The following is a 19305-nucleotide window of genomic DNA, read 5'->3' as shown; positions in this document are numbered from 1 at the left end:
TTTACACGTGGCAAAATAATTATTTCTAACATGTGGCAAGAGATTCAACATTGATATAATATATATGAAATTTATTTTTTAGGCTACATTAATTCAGAAATTATATAAAAATTGAATACAGCCATATTAATCAGGATGGGAAAAGGCAACACACACAATTCACATACACTATAAATTATTTGGAATTAGAAAAACAACTTTACTGCAATTTTAAGAGGTATTTACTGAAACAATGAACCATACTTTATCAGATTATGTTTCTATTATTTAATCTGAAAGCATTAGTTTAGAATTATAGTAATGGATCAGAACTAAACATTAATTAGCTTAAAAGCTTCTTTATGTGGCAGGCAGTAAACACAATTTTAGTTTCAGACTGAAGACGACTTAAAATCAAAATACATATGGCCTACAGTGCAAAAAAATTCTTTTCTGTGACAATAAAATTTGCTTTTCAGATCAGTGCTTTTCAACATGTTCATCAATGATTTGGATTTGGGTGTTAAAAGTATATGGGCAAAGTTTACAGATGACACCAAATTATGGAGTAGGTCATGCTTGAGGACAGGCTGGGGATACAGGCTGACCCGGACAGGCTTGCAAGATGGGAGGATCATAACCCGATGATGTTTAACATGGAGAAATGTAAAGTGCTCCAGCTGGGGAGGAATAATCTGCAACACACTTACAGGCTCAGCACTGCTATGCTTAGCAGCACCAGAACTGAAAGAGACCTGGGGATTATGATAGACCAAAGAATGAACATGAGTCACCAATGCCATGCCATAGCTGGCAGAGCAAATCAAACACTGGCATGCATCTACTGAGGCATCTCAAGCAAGACTAAGGTTGTCATCCTCCTGCTCTACTCGGCCTTGGTGAGACCACGTCTGGAGTACCGCGTCCAGTTCTGGGTGCCGCACTTCAGGAAGGATGTGGAGAAGCTTACGAGAATCCGAAGGAAGGCCGCACACATGCTTAGAGGTCTGGAGAGGAGGTCATAAAAGGACAAACTGAAAGGCATAGGACTGTTCAGCCTGAAGAAAAGAAGACTTAGAGGAGACCTGGTGGCAGCCTATGAGTATATGAGGGGCATACATCACGGCCTGGGGGAGTATCTGTTCACCAAGGCACCCCAGAAACAAAGGACAAACACTGATTGAAAATTGCTTCAGATTGGACAAAAGGAAAAACTTCTTTGAGATTTGAGTGCCCAGGGTGGAACAGACTCCCTCCAAAGGTGGTATAGTCACTTACCCTGGAAATCTTAAAAAATGTCTTGACATGCAACCTGCTGAGGGCATCTGACCCCAGCAGTCTTTCCTGCCCAAATACAGGGGAGCAGGACCCGATGATCTCATGAGGTCCCTTCCAGCCCCTAACATCTATGAATTTACAGATCCATAAATAAAGGCTATAGTTACACTGGTTATATTGATTACACTGTAGATTTCAAACTCTTAGTCCAGCACGGTAGTCCTCTACACTGTAAAAAATGCAGATTAAACTGAAAGAAGTGATGAGACTAAAATGAATACAGATTTCACAAAAGCCACTGTTTAAGTAAAATGAAGGCCCCCTCTTTTCATAGATTTCATAGACATCAGGGCTGGAAGGGACCTCGGGAGATCATCGAGTCCAGTCCCCTGCCCAAAGGCCAGGAAGTCAGCTGGGGTCATAGGATCCCAGCAAGATAAGCATCCATTTTACTCTTCAAGGTGTTCAATGTAGGTGCTTGAACCACCTCCGCTGGCAGACTGTTCCAGACCTTGGGGGCTCGGACAGTAAAGAAACTCTTCCTTATGTCCAGCCTGAAACGGTCTTGCAGGAGTTTGTGACCGTTCGACCTCATCATCCCTTGGGGCACTCTGGTGAACAGACGTTCCCCTAGATCCTGGTGGTCACCCCTGATAAACTTATAGTTGGCCATCAGATCACCCCTGACCCTGCGCTTTTCCAGGCTAAAGAGTCCCATGGCTCTCAGCCTGTCATCGTAAGATCTGTTTTCCTGACCTCTGATCATGCGCGTGGCTCTTCTCTGGACTCTCTCAAGCTTCTCCACATCCTTTTTGAATTGTGGAGCCCAAAACTGGACGCAGTACTCCAGCTGCGGCCTCACCAAGGCCGAGTACAAGGGGAGAATGACGTCCCAGGATTTGCTCGAGAAGCATCTATAGATGCACGCCAGCGTTTTGGTCGCTTTACTAGCGGCAGCATTGCATTGCAGGCTCATGTTCATCTTGTGGTCAATGATGACCCCCAAGTCTTTTTCTTCTGTAGTGCTAACCAACGTAGCACTGCCGAGCCTATAAGGGTGCTGCAGGTTTTTCCTCCCAAGGTGGAGAACCTTGCATTTTTCGGTGTTAAACACCATGAGGTTCTCATCTGCCCATTTGCTGAGCTTGTCCAGGTCAGCCTGGATCACCTGCCTATCTTCTGGCATGGATGCTTTGCCCCAAAGTTCGGTGTCATCGGCGAACTTGGCCAGTCCACTCCTGACTCCAGTGTCCACATCGTTAATGAAGATGTTGAACAGTATGAGTCCCAGGACAGAGCCTTGAGGGACCCCACTGGTGACAGAGCACCATGATGAGCGACTGCCATCAATCACAACCCTCTGGGTCTGACCACAAAGCCAATTTCCCAGCCAGCGGATCGTGGTGGAGCCAAGGCCACAACTGGCCAGTTTGGCCAAGAGGTGATCATGGGATACCAGATCAAAAGCTTTTTTGAAGTCAAGCTACATGACATCAACCTCTTCTCCCTTGTCCAGGTGATAGGTCACCTGGTCATAGAAGGAAATGAGATTGGTCAAACAAGACCTACCCGCAACAAACCTGTGCTGGCTGTCCCTTAGAATGTTAGCCTGGGCCAGTCCCTCAAGGATGGCCTCCTTAATAAACTTTTCTAAGATCTTCCCCAGGATAGAAGTCAGGCTAATGGGTCTGTAGTTAGCCGGATCCACTCTCCTCCCTTTCTTGAAGATCGGCACCACATTGGCCTTCTTCCAGTCTTCGGGCACTACACCAGAGCGCCAGGAGTTTTCAAAGATCCGTGCCAGGGGCTGGGCTATGATGCTCGCCAGCTCCTTGAGTATCCTGGGGTGCAGGTTGTCAGGGCCAGCTGACTTGAAGTTATCCAGCTTCTCAAGGTGTTCCTTCACGAGGTCAGCATTGATGGAGGGTAGGGGATTCCCCTCACCCAGATTTCCCTGTTCCATAGCAGGCATGGGCATCCCATGTGACTGATGAAAGACTGACGCAAAGTACCTATTGAATAGGTTGGCTTTTTCCTGGGCGTCAGTTGTCTGTTGCCCCATCTGGTTTAGCAGGGGTCCAACATTGCCCTTGCTTTTCCTCCGGCTCCCCACATATCTGAAAAAGGACTTTTTGTTGTCCTTGATGCATGAAGCTAGTTGGAGTTCAGTTGCAGCCTTGGCTTTCCTGGCTTGGTCCCTGCAGGACCGGACCAGTGCGGAGTAATCCTCCTTGGAGGTGAATCCCGTCCTCCATCCTTTGTAGGCTTTCCTTTTTAGCCATAGTAGGTCCGCTAGGTCTCTGGAGAGCCAGGGGGGCTGCTGTGCCTTCTTGCTGCCTTTCCTCCGTGTTGGAATAGATTTAGCTTGTGCATTGAGGATCGCTTCCTTGAGAAGCAACCACTCTTCTTGAACTCCCATCTCCCTGGGGTCATGGTCCCCGAGGGCCTGACCGACTAGCCTCTTGAGCTTGTCAAAGTTGGCTTTTCTGAAGTCAAGGACTTCTGTGTTGCTGACTGACTTGCCAGCTTTACGGCGGATGGTGAAGGTGATCAGCTCGTGGTCGCTGTCACCCAGCTTCCCATCAATCACTAGGTCGCCGATTAGGTCGTCCCCCGTAGCCAGTACCAGGTCAAGCAGCGCTTTGCCTCTCGTTGGCCCACAGACTTCTTGAGTCAGGTAGAGGTCATCCACGCACGAGAGAAAGCTTTGCACCCATTCAGATTTAGCTGAGTGATCTTCCCACGAGATGTCCGGGTAATTGAAGTAACCCATGACAACCAAGGTCCTGGAGCAAGCGGCCTCAGTCAGTTCCCGGGTGAACTCCTGGTCAAGCTCGGGACTTTGAGTGGGAGGTCTGTAGTAGACTCCCACCGTTGTGTCGCCTGTGCTGAATTCCCCACGAATTTTTACCCAGAGGGTCTCTAGCTGTCCATGCCGGTCACCAACATCAGCTTGCAGGGACATGTAGCTTTCCTTCACATAGAGAGCTACACCCCCACCCCTTTTGTCAACACGATCCCTCCTGTATAGGGTATCCCCGTGGTCCAGTCATGGGTGGAGTCCCACCAGGTCTCCGTTATCCCAGTGACATCATATTTCTTTGCACTGAGCAGGAGGACGAGCTCGTCCTGCTTGTTGCCCAGGCTCCTGTACAGGCAGGCAAGTGTGCCCTTGGGGGCTCTTGCCTTGCCCACAGATTGTGCCAGGGCTGGGGCAGGGGTGGGCTCCCTTAAGTGCCTTGGTCTGCTGGCTTTGCAAGGGTCGCTCAGCGGGCCAGCAGTGGCAGTAGTCCCCCCATCCCCCCGCGGGCTTAGTTTAAAGCCCGGTGGAGCAGGTCAGCTAGCCTGGCTGAGAAGAGCCTCCTCCCCAGGGGAGAGAGGTGGAGGCCATCTCTTCCCAGCAGCTCGCTGCCTCTCTCTCCAAAGAGCGGGCTGTGGTCATGGAAGCCAAAGCCTTCCCGATAACACCAGCGCCACAGTCTTTGGTTCACCGCGTGGATCCTCCTCTCCCTCCTCAGCCCATAGCCCGAGACTGGGAGGATCGACGAAAACACCACCTGAGCTCCCAGACCCCTAAGCCCCACTCCCAACTCCCTGTAGCGCCTCATGACCTGGCTGGGGGTGCTCCAAGCCGTGTCATTGGTGCCCGCATGAATCAGGAGCATGGGGTAGTGGTCTGTGGGCCGGAGGAGCTGTGGGATCCTCTCCGCAATGTCTGAGATGCGGGCCCCCGGGAAGCAGCAGACTTCCTGGGCTAAGGGGTCAGGGCAGCAGATTGCCCCCTCAGTGCCCCGCAGGATGGAGTCTCCCACAACAAACACCTTACGCTTTGTCTTGGGGAGAGCGGGGCCAGTAGCTGCGGTCGAGCCTGGGTTGCCTGCGGGAGCTGGCAACTGCGTGGGCTCTGCTGGGGCTGCAAGAGGTGGGAACCTGTTGCTAAGCTCCGGCGGGGCAGGGGCCTTTGTGCGGCGGGCCTTGGGGCCCTTGACCACCATGCCCCTGACTGGGCAGAGCGGGAGGTCCTGGAGTCCTCCTTAGTCGCGGAGGGAGACAGAGCTCTCCCCTGCGGCTCCCGGGGGAGAAGGGCCTGGCAGTAGGAGTCTCTCTCCTGCTCATAGTCTCTGATGGCACGCAGTCTCTGGACTGTGGCCTGGAGCTCCTCCAGCTGGCGCGCCAGAGACCCCAGTAGGGAGCAGACCCCGCAAGGGGAGGTGGCCATGCTCCCGGGCCCCAGAGCCTGAAAAAGGGACAGGCAGCCCCCGCAGCCAAGAGCCAGGGGCTCCATCTGCGTGGAGCCCGGAACCATGGGCTCCGTCTGGGTGGCCGTCTCTGCGGTGCCCAGTGGAGGGGCTGCAGAGCCCGAGGGGACCCTCGAGGTGCGGCGCGTGCCCATCCGTGTCATGCCTCTGGTAGGCTGGCTACGGCTGGGGCTGGCTAAGGCTGGGGTGGGGGTCGCAGGCAGGGTCTCGTGCCCTCCCACCCCCTCCCCTGCGCGAACTCTGTGCTAACTTGGGCGCCTGTTTACGCAGCCTGTTCGCGGGGCTCCCTGGGGGGCTGGGCCAAGTAGGGGCCTGGGCGGGGGCTTGACCCGGCTGGGCACCAGACAGCTGCATCCTCCCAGCAAGCGAGGAGTTAACCCCTTCCCACCATGAGCCCGCTTACCTCCGGCTGTGCTGGGGGTCGGCAGGGGGCTCGGCGGCTGCTGAGGGGGTGTCTGGGGGGCTTCGGGGGAGTGGGGGCGCAGCGGGCTTCACCCGCACGTCTCTCACCGCTCCAGAGCCTACCTCCGGCTGTGCTGGGGGTCGGCAGGGGGTTCGGCGGATGCTGAGGGGGTGTCTGGGGGGCTTCGGGGGGGTGGGGGTGCAGCGGGCTTCACCCGCGCGTCTCTCACCATTCCAGAGCCTACCTCCGGCTGTGCTGGGGGTCGGCAGGGGGCTTGGCGGCTGCTGAGGGGGTGTCTGGGGGGCTTTGGGGGAGTGGGGGAGCAGCGGGCTTCACCCGCGCGTCTCTCACCGCTCCAGAGCCTGTGTTCAATACTTAACACATTTGTTTTGCAAACAGAACCTCATTTACTTCCATGGAGTACACTTGAAAGTGAAAGTTGAGTCTATACTTAAAAATTTTGGAGCTGGGAATGGGAGGAGAGAATTAGAACCTAAGAAATCAAATGTTCTGTACCATTCACTGATCAGAAGAGGAAACACACCACATCTAGAAAGAGTTCTGTTTATCCACAGGTGACCATTGGCAGTATATCTATCCCTATATCACCAGAGCATCCAAGACCCAACCAAAAGAAAAAGGAAATTCACACTGCTGGTTTTGTCCTCCCCCTACAGTGACAGGAGGTAGCTTAAAGTTATTGTTATAAATGGCAATTGTTTTATTTTTTTAAATTACTCAGAGCAATACAACTATCCTTTCATACATAAGGGGCACATCTACACATGCATTTGATCTGAGGTCAGTTTACTCAACAATAAACTCGTGAGTAAATGCTTCCAGCTAGGCATCTACACATGCAGGGAAGTAGGAGCAGATTTGCTTCTAATGGAAGCAAACTACTCCTGCCTTCTGATGCCCCAGAGGGAGATCTAGGCTTCTTCTAGCTGCTAGTTCAGGAGCTGGCAGGGAGCATGAGGCCAGGAGACAGCTGTCTCCCATATGGGTCTGGGACATTATATACTGCCTCTGGGGGCTGCCTGCTGCCAGGGCTGGGAAAATGTCCTCCTCCTTGGCAGCAAGGAGCTCATGGCCCAAGAAGGTCAGGTCCCTGGCCCCTGCATCAATGCGCTGGGGCCTGGGACCTGAGTTCTTGGGCCATGAGCTTCTTGCTGCCGAGGCAGGGGGACATTGTCCCAGCCCTGGCAGCAGGCAGCTAATAGCTAGCTCACTGCTAACTGCCCCACTGGCAGATCAGGGCAGGGGGCTGGGACCTAATCAACCCCTTCAACTCTTTCCAGGTTACATACCTCGATCACTTGATTGGAGCACGGGGCTGAGACCTACCTCAGACCAGGACAGTTCCCAGCCCCAACTCTGCATGGGGAGCCTGTTCCCTGCTCAGCTCTGCAAACTGGAGCTGAGTGAGGAACAAGCTGGGGAGTTTGGTCCTCACTCAGCTGTGCTAACATGGAACTGGATGGGAACAAGCTGGGGAACAAACCAGGGAGTTTCTTCCGTGCTCAGCTCCCAGCCCCTGCTCCCCATTGCCATCTTAGAGCAGGGGGCTTGTAGCTCCCTGGTGCTGGGGCAGGGGACATAGTTCCCGCCTGGGCTCCAGGGGCAGAGCCTACCGTGGCAGCAGGCAGCCCCAAGGGGCAGGGAACAATCTCCTGCCCCCTGGTGGACAGCTGACCAGAAGCAGATCTGCTGGCAGTCAGTTGTCTATGTGAACATTACTGTCCCATTACTAATCGAAAATAAATTTGTTACTTACATTTGCAGGTAGGAAATATACTCACAATTAGTGAAGTTTATCGTGTAGTAAGCTTACTGTGCAGTAAACTACGCTACTGCACAGTTAAGTCTCTCATGTAGTCGTGCCCAAGAGGACTGTAGCTGTTGAGCAAAAGCTCAATTATTTTGCAAGCAAAATTCTCTGCTGCTGAAATTATTGAGAGCTTTGTTACCAGCTACTAGCTTCAGTGGGAGGAAGGAACAGACACTTATACTGGAATATAATAGTGTTAGCAATCCCCAAGTTACTGCAAATTAATGCTAATAAAGAAAAAGAATGATACTGGATTGCTCTGTGTGTATATTTTTGTGCGCATTTACAAAGAATATCTTACATTCAAAAGCCTGTCTAACTTTATCTCAAGTACACTGTTGCTCCAATAAAGATATCACCCTAAGAAATCCTTTCTTCTTGCATTTTTAATGTGTGATATTCATCACAGTGAATGAAAGTGTATTTTGATTAAACTTGTGTTGGATAAACCTAAGTTGGATGGGACAGAGAGATCAGTCAATTAGAAGTTTACAGAATTCAATTCTTAAAACCTCATGATTACCACAATTTATAAGTTAACCAGGGGTATATATTTGGTACTCGTGTTTCCCCACCAAAAATTTTAAAAAATGTTCTTTGCCAGTGTCAAAAATTAAAGAAAGAAAAAAGAAAAATCATCACAGACTTAAACATATCCTTGAAAGTCAACCTCCATTAGATAAAATGGCAGAAAAATAATTATTTTTCTCATTGTACTTCTTTATAGTCCTAGTAAAACAATGCAATCCATTGTCATAGATTACTGCACGGATCCCTGTTGTCTCACTGAGGTCATTAGAGCTCAGAAGAGCTGACGGTGTCTGTTCTTTGGATCCCATTGGAAGATCTAGCCAATAGTTCTAAAAATAGCAATCCCAACAGATGCAACAGAATGCATCTGATACTCCTTTGAAGAAACACTCAAGCTTAATTAGAGAGCAACTGCATCCATTAAAATTTGAGTGACAGCTAAATAAGTTGAGAAATACAAGTACATGCTTAAAAAGTGTGATTCAACCTTCAGAACTACCAGGGTTTCCCCTCAGCCAGTTGTCATTGAGCTATAATATAAAAAAGAAAGAGCAAACCTTTTCCACCTCAGTGCAACCTGATGGCTTAAAAATGGTATTTAAAGGTTTGCTTTTTGGGAATTGGCTTATAGATATATGTGTGTGCATTAGAATGGTCGAGGATGGGCAGCAGGGGTTAACTGATTTCTAAAAGCCTGGGTCACACAAACACAGTTACTTCAACCTTCAGAAGCAGACAGGCTGTCTAACACAACAAGGTCTATGGATACACACGCAGCCTGGGAAAGTGGGGGCATACACCATACTGCTCCATAACGTGAGATGAGGTGGCACCAGATCACAAGGACAAAGAGGAGGGCCTAAAATTCCTGTTTTTGGAAGGGTGTCCATGTGATGGGCTTAGAATATGCTGACGGAACAGAACGTGGACAGGGTGTCCAACACAGAGAGAGACCAATCAGCGACAGCCACAAATGAGAAGTCATAAGGAAGGAAGGAGAATACAAAAGCAGAGACTTAAGAGTAACAAAGGGTTCTCCTGCCTGGGTCCTCCTCCCTGAGAGCGATCCCCATCCCCATTTCCCAGGAGGAATCCCTGAGGCCACCATGGACAGAGGACACACCACCAGCCCATCACTGCTGCTGCTGACGTGCTGACATCTGACACCTAAGGGAGAGCCTCAGAGTGAAGCCTGTGTCATGACCAGATGTTCTTGACTCTGATGACAGCCCTAGAATTGGCAGGTATATAGAACTGTTTGATAGTTTGTATTGTTTCTTTTCTGTTATCACTTGTATCAGTAAATTTTCTTATTACTGAATGGAGAGGTCGTGGTCAGTCTGACCAACACAACCAGAGACTTTTTCTTTGCTTCCTTTTCCCCTTTTTTTAAAAAAACAGCTGTGACGGCCAAAACCAAAGAAATTAATAAGCAATAAATATGTGCTTCTTAGAGGCATTTGGAACTTTTGTCTAATATAAAGCTTGTATTTTTGTAACCCGCAAATATAACTTGTTTGTGAAGCTGACTAGGCCTCAAAGACACAGCTATAGCTGTGAAATTAGCTGACCTAATAGTTCTTTCTTGCTCAGAATTTAGCCTTGATGATGATAAAAATTGGATTCAACTGCCCAGCTTATCCAGCACATTCCAGGAAAGGACATCTCAAAAAAGCATAGTCAGAGAGTTCTGAAGGGGCTGGATTTAGGCGGGGTAACGTTAATTTCTAACCTGAAGATGCTGTGTTGCAATTTGCTTATTGAATAAACCCAAATCTGGGTAGTAACCTTTTATAACAATGTTAATACCTTTTAATCCCATAGGGTAATAGCTATAAAACAAGATTGTAAATGGCCCTAAGGCCAGCAGATTAGCATAAGGCTAAATGTAAAAAGCGCGTGTGTCAGGTGACCAACAGGAAGAAGGAAACAGGATGGAAAGTGCTTGGGACTCTGAACTCCGGGGGTGAGTGAGGATCAGATCCTGATCAAGGGACCTTCCCCGGTAATCCTTCGGACACCGGGTGTTCTTCGGTCACCAGGTAATCCTCCGGGACGCCTGACTTCACTGGAATCACCTGGTGTACACCTGGCACTGAGGGACTATTGGTAAGTTGCCAACACATGTCTGTCTATCTGTTGTTGTAAACAGCCCAGGGGCTGATACCCTCGCAGTGCCTAGCTGGCCTACGACAAACAGACTCCTCTTAAGGTCAACAATTTAGTACTGTACAGGTGGATAATTTTCATGCACTATAATCAAAAGCAATTATGCATTAGATTAAGGACAAAAAAAAAAAAGGGAACACTCCCAGGAACACACCTTGTAAGAACAACATTGGAGCTCCTCTCAGAAATTACTGAGTATGCCTCAAGCAACTACAAAGATTAAAAAAAAAATCCTAGGCTCCACTCCTATCACTCCAAGTGTGCTTACATAAGAATATCAAAAATTGTGGGTCAAGACCTTTAGAAGCACTGAGCACTGGATTAACTTCTCTCCCAGCCAAGGGCCAATGCAGAGCACTTCTAAAAAAAATCTCATTTTTATGTTATGCCAGCATTCTGACTCAGGGACAAATTAAAGAGTGGGAGAAGACAGAAGGAGGAGTGATTTCATCCTGCTCTCCTAGTTTCTCCTCAGGTTTAGCCAAATCTTCTCTCCTTATCATCTGGTCTCTCATCCACCCTCTATCCAAAATGGTTCCCAAATTTTATTTCCCTGCAGTGCCACTTGACTTTACATTCCAGTGGAAGAATGGAACATGATCACACTAAATTTCCCAGGAAGTAGTTACAGTTTCTTCCACAGATTTCAGACTTTTTCTGACACTGCTCTTTTGAATTAACTACAATTGCCTTGGGAGTTGCCATAGGGGTGAGAGAAACTGGATCAGCTCAGGAACTCATTTTGATTCTCATGCTGAGGCTTCCTATTGACCACCACTAAGACCATATAAAATATTCAAACTAGTGCTACTAACATATATACATATATATAGCACTAGTAGCACTAGTGCTATATATATAGTAGGATGTGTACAGATTAGTGCTGGATGAATATCTGGAACAGACTTAATGAGATATAATAGCTGGCAAATTTTAACTGGATCCCTCAGTCGGCTAATGGGAGCATGTCCAAACAACTAAGTTCAACAGGGTCACAGTTTGTTTAAATTTCTGACCCTTCAGAATTGTTCAAGAAGCCTGCACACTCCTGCACCTCCATACAATTCACTTCCACCCTATAGGCCTTCCATCCCTGACAGGTTCAATACATTATTTTCTCAAAAATAATTGTTAAGAATTCTCAGAGAAGTTCTAAGTAATAACAGGTATACATCACTCAGAAAAAAAGAGATTATTTCTTGTACAAGGATAAAAACATGCCTGTTTTTTATAAACGCAATATATACAATTATCTGATAAAATATTAAGATATTACAGTTAGTTTGTACATCTTGATCCAAGAGAATGTATTCCTCTGATGAATTATTTTGTCTCTCTCAGTGGACAATAGGCAGCTTGAACTGTTGCAATGTCACATTCAATAAACAGATATCCATGTGCATGTAGCAAAGAGTGACTCCAGTGATAAATAATGAACTATGCTAGTAATTACTGTCAACCCACCATCTTAATCAAAGTTATAACATTTGACAATTATGAAGTCTTAATTTAGGGGCTCCCTTATTTTAAATGAATGTTGAAAAGTATAATGGGATTCTCACTAAACAGGTACATACCAATCAATTTTACTGTAAAATTAAATAACCTTTTAAAAAGACCAGTGGTTCTCAAATTTTCTAAACTCAATGAACCTCTCAATAGATTCAAGGCACCCTTCGGAAAATGGCAGCGTAGCAGAGCACCTCTGGTTCCTGCCACTTTAAGGGCTAAGATTAAGCAGCTTTCAGGTGGATGAACTCCCCAGTCAGGAGTCACATGGCCAGCAGGGGATTGCCTGATTGGGGAAGAGGGCTCAGCTGCTAGTAACAAGAGCAAGCCTGAGCAGGGGACCCAGCAGTTTGCTGGCTGGATCTGTAGGGAGAACGTCGTCCGGTTAGAGCTGCGGCTCACAACATCTTGGAGGTAAGGGCAGTTGCTATGGAGATGGCAGAAGGCTCCTGGTCCTGCGGAATGACCAAAAACTTCACCCTGCTAGCGTAGGACGGTGTGATGGGGCTGCCTGTGGTGGGGTGGTCCGCAGGAAGTGCCACACCAGTTGCCTCCCTAGTGAAAAGCGAGTATGGGGTGCCTGATAGCCCCAGCCCCAACAACCTGGTGGGTAACCCAGCTGTAGGGATGGGTAGGGTGTCCAGGCATGCCTTGGGAGGCACCTGAGCCCCACGGGGTGTAACACCCCAGTGGCCCCAGTGAGGGGGCAAAAGAGGGGCTCAAGTGAGGGGGCAGAAATGTGTGTAGGGGCTGCATAGAGTAGGGTTCACAGTGGCAGACTAAAGGACAGCACATAAGGGTGAAGAGTAGGGTCTTCTGAGGCAGACCTGAAGGGCTGCACAGGCCAGCCCCAAAAGAGGGTGACAACATGAGTAGGAGCCCATAGAGAGAGGGTGTAAGTGTGAGGCTCTGGTATTAAGGTGTGAGTTGAAGCCCCAGGGAGGGGGCAGAAAGGCCAAGGTAAGTCTACGGATGCCTGAGACCTCATTTGGGCCAGAGGCCGAGTGGTACAGCTCAGCAAAGGAGCCAGTGGGTAGTAAACAGTGGGTAGTTTGGGCCTGTGGAGCCTAGTATTTTGGATGCCATCTGTGAGGCATGGGACATGGTACAGGGTAGGTCAGAGATGTGTATAATGCCCTAGGCATCAGGGCACTTAATAGACAGCCTCCCGTATTTTACATCAGTGGTAAAACAGCAAGATGCAACAGGCGACATAGGGCAGACTGCCCTAGACAGGTGGGCAGGCCGACATCAAGACAGGCCTCGTGATGGCCCCCTCTCAGAGGCAGCTCTTAGTTTTTCCTCATTTTCTCATTACACAAAAATAATAGAGCAATTCTTCTGCTGCTAAAACCTCAGACTATGAGGTAGAATGGGTTTTTTTAACACTATAGATCCCTATTTAAAATATCTGGGCTTATCACGTGAATCATATTTACACACCTAACAGTGTTAACATTTCCTGACACTCCACAGCATCCTTGAAAGGATCACTAGGTACCCTACAGTGACACAGCATCCTAGTTGAGAATCACTGCAGTAGACTGACAGGCAGAAGATCTGTTCTATGTTCAACATTACCTTTGTGATCTCAGATGCATCTTAGCTATCCCACTTCCCCTTTGGGTGCCTTTCAATCATAGGAAAGTATAGCTGAAAGGGACCTCAGGACTTAATCTAATCCAACCCTCTGCTCAAGGTTGGACCACCACTGAAAAAACATCCCAAGTCAAGTATTTGGCTAACCAACTCTTAGAAATTTCCAAGGATGCAGATTTACAGCTTCTCTGAGTAGCCTAGTTTAATACTTAACCACCCTCTTAATATCTAACTTAAACCCAAACTAAATAATCCTCATTCTTTCAGTCTTTTTTTGGAAAGCACACTTCCCAAGCACCTAATTTTTTTTTGTTGCTCTCCAGTGGACCCTTTCTAATCTGTCCACATCTTTCTTGAAGCATGGGGCCTAAAACTGGACTTAGTATTCCAGGGGAAGCCTCACCAGTGCCAACTTAGAAAAAAAAAAGTATAGTGATACGTAATCTGCTTTACAGATACGAGTGTGATTACGAAATAATTGCATACAGAGCTACCTCAATTTAGAGACCATAATCTATTTTCAATTTGATCTGCTTCACAACAGTCCAAAGCATACTTCAAAATGGAATCTATGCTTCACTTTTTTGGGATCTAGATCAATGGTGCTAAAGGTTTTGGCCCTGCAATGCTGGCCTGTGGGCCAGATTGAGCCCTCTGTGCCAGGATCAGGCCTATAGTGCAGCACCACTCCCTCCCACCTCCATGCTCTGGGATTAGGCCCTGGGGCCTAGCACTGTCCCTGCCTGGTGCCACGCACACTGGGATTGAGTGCCCGAGATCCAGCCTCCAGGAGCGGAGGCTCCCCACAGATCTACATATTTGGTGGTGAGGGAACAGTGGCACCATTCTCCTGCTGCCAGATTTTTGGATCCATGGGACCCCCACAGCCTGGATAACATGGTGCTGTGGGCCATGGGTTTAGCATCCCTGAACTAGATGTTTCAGCTTGCTTATTTCACCTCTCTCGATTCTTATTATAGTGGGAAATCTTTAATGAATAGGCCAGTCTTGGTGCAGCCAGCCTTTTGTCCAGTCTAATATTTTTTTGAAGCTCATTCCAAACTGGCTGTTTGATTGTTGTATTATGAGCCTAATTCCTTATCCCCTTGTGGCTTGTCAGGTAATTTAAAGTAAAAAAAAAAATGAGAATCTCATTCTTTTTACTTAGTCTGTAAGATCTTTGGGGGCAGGGGTTTACTTTCTATTCTGTATTTATGCCCAGCAAAACATTTTTCTGGAGTTCACAGATACTACTGCATAACAAATAATCAAAGGCCTGCCCTGAGCCTACATAGTCAGGTCAGCACAATTAATACATACCAGTTTCTGTAGCCAATGGCACTCCAGAGTGTGATTCTAGGAACAATGCATGTTTGGAAGTCTTTGACTTTCCAAACAGCCTGCATGATTATATTTTCTCATTTGCTGCATTTCTCAATTCCACAATGAAGCTTAAACTCATACCTCTGGATCTGTAGTGAGATATCTTCTCCACTCTACCTCTGTAACCCCAATGCAAAATGTAAACAACAATATTTTTGCTCTCATTTGCACTGCTTTTTGGGACTGTATAAAGTTTAGGATAGTGGTGAATTGGGTCTTTTGCCTCCTATTTTGTACTCACCTGTGAAGACACAAAAAACTTCTTTCCAGCAGAATAGTGAACATAACTAAGGCTAGGTTAAAAATTAAATACACTGAAGCATTTCTCAGGAAAGAACAGAGCAGGCATCACAGCTTAAAGGAGGAACCACAAATATGAACCTAATGTTTTAATTTACCTTTTCATTCACTTGCTTCATTAATTCTTCAGCCTCATCATTTGCAGCCATCTCTCTTTGATGCTGAGCATCCATTTTTTTCCTACTTTCTAGATTACATTCAGCTGTCAAAGCCACCATCTTCCTTTCATATTCTTCCTGGATCTCATTCTCCATTATAAGAAATTGCTTTTTGAAAACTGAACTCATCCTTTTCTCTACAGGTGGAGAGAGGCTGCGATTGAAAACCATGGTCTTCATCAGCATGGTAATCACCTGTTTGCACATCTGCATTCGATATGCCTCCAAACTGGCATCTGCCCGAGTCAAGTTTGCTACCTCCAAGCTGCAAAATACAATTAGGCATGTTTGGATCGTCAGTTTACACAAGATTTTGATCCAAAACAAAAGGATACCTAGCACCATTAGATTTTACACTACTGAGTGGCATTCAGACCACAGCAGGAGACCACACAGTATGAGTCTAACAGTTATAACAATAATAAAGTTGGCTGAGTGAGCCACTTACAACACAGCACTCTTTCTATTAACACTAATGGGCAATTATCAGAAGTAGGGCAGACAAATGATTTTAAAAAAATAATTGTAATGGATTGCAAAATTTAAAAAATAGTTGCAATTAACTGCAATTTAATCGTACAGTTAAATAATAGTCAGCATTCCACACCCAGCACGCTGGAGCCCATGTGCCCTGCAACTCCTCCTTGCCACCAGCCTCAGCCCCAACCCTGACCTACTCTGTGCCTGCCCTGGACTCACTCCATCCAGAACAGACCATCTGGAACCTCTGCAAAACAGCCTTGACCATGGCCCACTCTGTTCCTGCTCCAAACTCACTTGCCCACAATGAGCAGTGGCCAGGCAGAAGTTGCTATTCAGCTTAGAGAAAAAGCAGCCCCTCCCCCTCCCACTGCTGGCCCTTCTTGCTGTAGCTGCCTGGAGCTTCCTCTGCACTGCCACTGCTACCCCCACTAGGAGGCTTGTAGGTAGCAGTGACAGCAGTGGAGAGGAGCTGCAGGGCAGCCCAAATGCAGGCTCTGGGTGGCTGCAGCAAGAAGGACCCAGCAGCAGTGAGGAAGAGAGGCTGCTTTCCCCACCCTGTGCTGAATAGCTGCTTCTGCCCAGCCACTGCCGCTGCTCAGCATGGGTAGGTGAGTCTGGAGCAGGCGCAGGGTGGGTCAGGGCCGTATGCCTGGGTTCCAGCTGGTCTAGAGATGGTCTGCTTCGCTGGTCAAAACCATGAGCACAATTAATGCATTAATTTGTCTTTGTGTTAATTGCATAAATTAACTGTGAATAACTGACAGCCCTTATATAAAGAAAAGAACAAGTCACATTACAAATACCACTCACTTTCAAAACATACAAATGGATCCAACACAAAAAGCCATGAATGAAAACTCAACAAAATGGATCAAATACAGTAGAACTCAGTTGCTCACATTCAGTAGGCTCTCTTTCCAAGGGTGTTGCTTTTCTATCTCAGCAATCCCATGCAATGGTTTGATGCGGCTTTCACAGCTAACAGTGCCACTTCTCCACTCAGTTTAAGGACCTCAGCAGTCTTCTGAAGCAGTTTGCTATGGCCATATATATACCCCCTTGATTTATAATTCCTCAACTTCTCAAGGGCTAAAGAACATAATCCTATGAATTATTGGGGTTCTGCTGTATAGGAATGGTGAATAGCACATTTTTACAAAATAGTCCCAAACTCACCCACTACCTCTTGGAAAGGTGGGTACTGCCTAATGCCTACTTGTGATACTTACACACCTCTGAAAACACCACAAAAAGAGTGGATGTTTTGATTAACTGCTGATAAAACAACCTAATACAGATGTTATATTTTCATGAAAATTAATTTAATTCCAGGAAAAAAAATTATCAACAGAGAAAAATTGCATTTCCTATGGAAAAAAAGAGATTGTATTACCTCTGAAGAAATGCCATTGGAGTTGATTATGAAAGGACTAGCAAACTTCCCATCAAGAATGACTGCGGGGAGGAGCAGACAGGGATGGAGTACTGCCTTCGCCTCCCAGGTGTGGGGGGAGGGGTGAAGCTTGCCCCACTCCCCTCTATCCCCTTCTGCCAGCACCCTGCATGGCCACAACCTACAAGAAGCAGAGCCGCGGCGGGGGGGAGGGTGGCGAGGTGAATGGTGCGGCTAGCCTTGCCCTTAAACTCTGTCCCCTCCATCCCTGCTATCATGGCGGCACTCCACCATCCCACTCCATCCACGCCCCACACTGCTGCTGCCTCCAAGCTTGAGTTCCAAGAGTCCCCCCTTACTCCACATCCAGCCCCGCAACACCCCCCTACTCCATGTCCAGCCATCTGTCTGTCTGTGCAGAGCACTCATTGGTTGTTTCAGTAAGCATTGTGAACGGCTGCCAAGACAACCAATTAGAGTGCTCCAAGAGCGTTACAGACAGACAGGCAGACAGACTAAGCCCTTTATATATATAGAATGTTAACTGAGCTCATTAATCACTGGAGTTAATTCATTCAAATGGACATTTCATCTATATTTTTTACAATATATATCTATTGTAAATTCCATGGCTTTAACATCCTTCCACTAGTTGAAGTCTTTACTGTATGCTGTTGGAGATAGCACTGTATACTTTAGCACATAGAAAAGGGGACAGTTCAAGTTTGGGTGCATAGGCATTGACACTTAAAGCATCTATACACGTGCCTGAAGCCTGCATGCAAAGATGCCCCTCGGTGCTGATACAGCTAAAATCTAAACAAAATGTCCTTAAAGGGCAATATAGTTTGATCAGGATTAATTGCCAGCGTGGTAGTGGATTTGGTCGGGCTTCTGGCCTGCTTGACTAGGAAAACAGACAGAGACCAGAAGTGCTGATACTGCTTATTTCAGTTAGTTACATGTTCTGAGATAAGGAATCCTGCATGCCTTGTTTTGTCTTGATATATTACCCTGTGCACGGATGTTTTCTTTAAGTAAACTGCCTGTATGTCTGTGTGTCATTTACTATTGTTTTGTTCCTCCAACATCGTATTTTTTTTCTCTTTCTCTGTCTTAAGTATAAATATGCTTGTAAACTTATAGAGTTCGAGAATTCCTTTGAAACAGACGAGTGAGTGATTCCCCTTGCTGTCTGGAATTCTCCCCCTGATCACAGTATAGCCCTAAATAAAGAAAAACTGGCTCTGTCAGTTCTGATTCAACCACAACGCGAAGTTTGATTTCTTCCACACCAGGTATCCCTAGAATGGGAGATCCCTGAAAAGGGCATCCCTGAAAAATATCCAATTTAACCAGGTTCAGGTGCCTGACATTTTTATACAAAGAAGGGAGAGAATCAGCTGCCTGCAAAGATGATTCATAAAGCCTAGAGGTAGCCAAAAGAGAAAACTAAGTATGGAGGTTGAACCCCTCTGAGGAGTTTTGGCACCTGACTCATGCTGGTACTTCACATGCTTCCATTCATACAATCATAGAAAATTAGGAATCATTAGAAAATCATTCCAGGCAGAGCTTTGATGAGCCAGGCCTTAAAAACCTCCAAGGATGGAGATTTGATCTCTAGGTAACCCACTTCAGTGCTTCCCCACCATCCTAGTGATTTCCCTGCTGCTTTTGATGTGTTTTATTTTAAAAGCATGCTGCTGTCATTTTCTCATTGCTGATGTGCATTTCACCGTTTATACAAATGCATGTGCCACAATGCCAGGCGCTTTTAAAATGCAAATGTGTACAAATGCGCTAAGTGACCAGTCAGTGTTGGCGTTGCCCATCTTTTGCACAGTAGCATCAGGATAAGAACATGCGACTAGAAAGTAGAAAACCCAAGCTCTAGGCTTTATTCAGCCTGAGGGGATTCAAATTCACATCTGTTTGAGTTGTGAACTTCAGAACGATTATATGATTAAATTTCAGTGAGAACACTGGATGATGCCCCAAGCAATAGCAGTTTCAGGGTCTTGTAGGTC

General features: G+C 47.0%; 1 protein-coding gene across 1 annotated transcript in view; it reads right to left on the bottom strand.

Annotated features, from left to right (window-relative positions):
• EVC2 (EvC ciliary complex subunit 2) overlaps window positions 1-19305 on the bottom strand; it is a 181904-nt gene that overhangs the window by 73572 nt on the left and 89027 nt on the right. Inside the window, exon 8 of the mRNA XM_090035570.1 lies at window positions 15340-15664. Within this exon, the coding sequence (XP_089891696.1) occupies window positions 15340-15664 (325 nt within the window). The remainder of the gene's footprint in view (window positions 1-15339; window positions 15665-19305) is intronic.

Source organism: Crocodylus siamensis, chromosome 2, assembly GCF_052110815.1.
Source record: "Crocodylus siamensis isolate JL-2025a chromosome 2, ASM5211081v1, whole genome shotgun sequence".
Classification (NCBI taxonomy): domain Eukaryota; kingdom Metazoa; phylum Chordata; order Crocodylia; family Crocodylidae; genus Crocodylus; species Crocodylus siamensis.
Note: the sequence above shows the minus strand (reverse complement) of the source record. Positions and strands in the feature narration are given on the sequence as shown.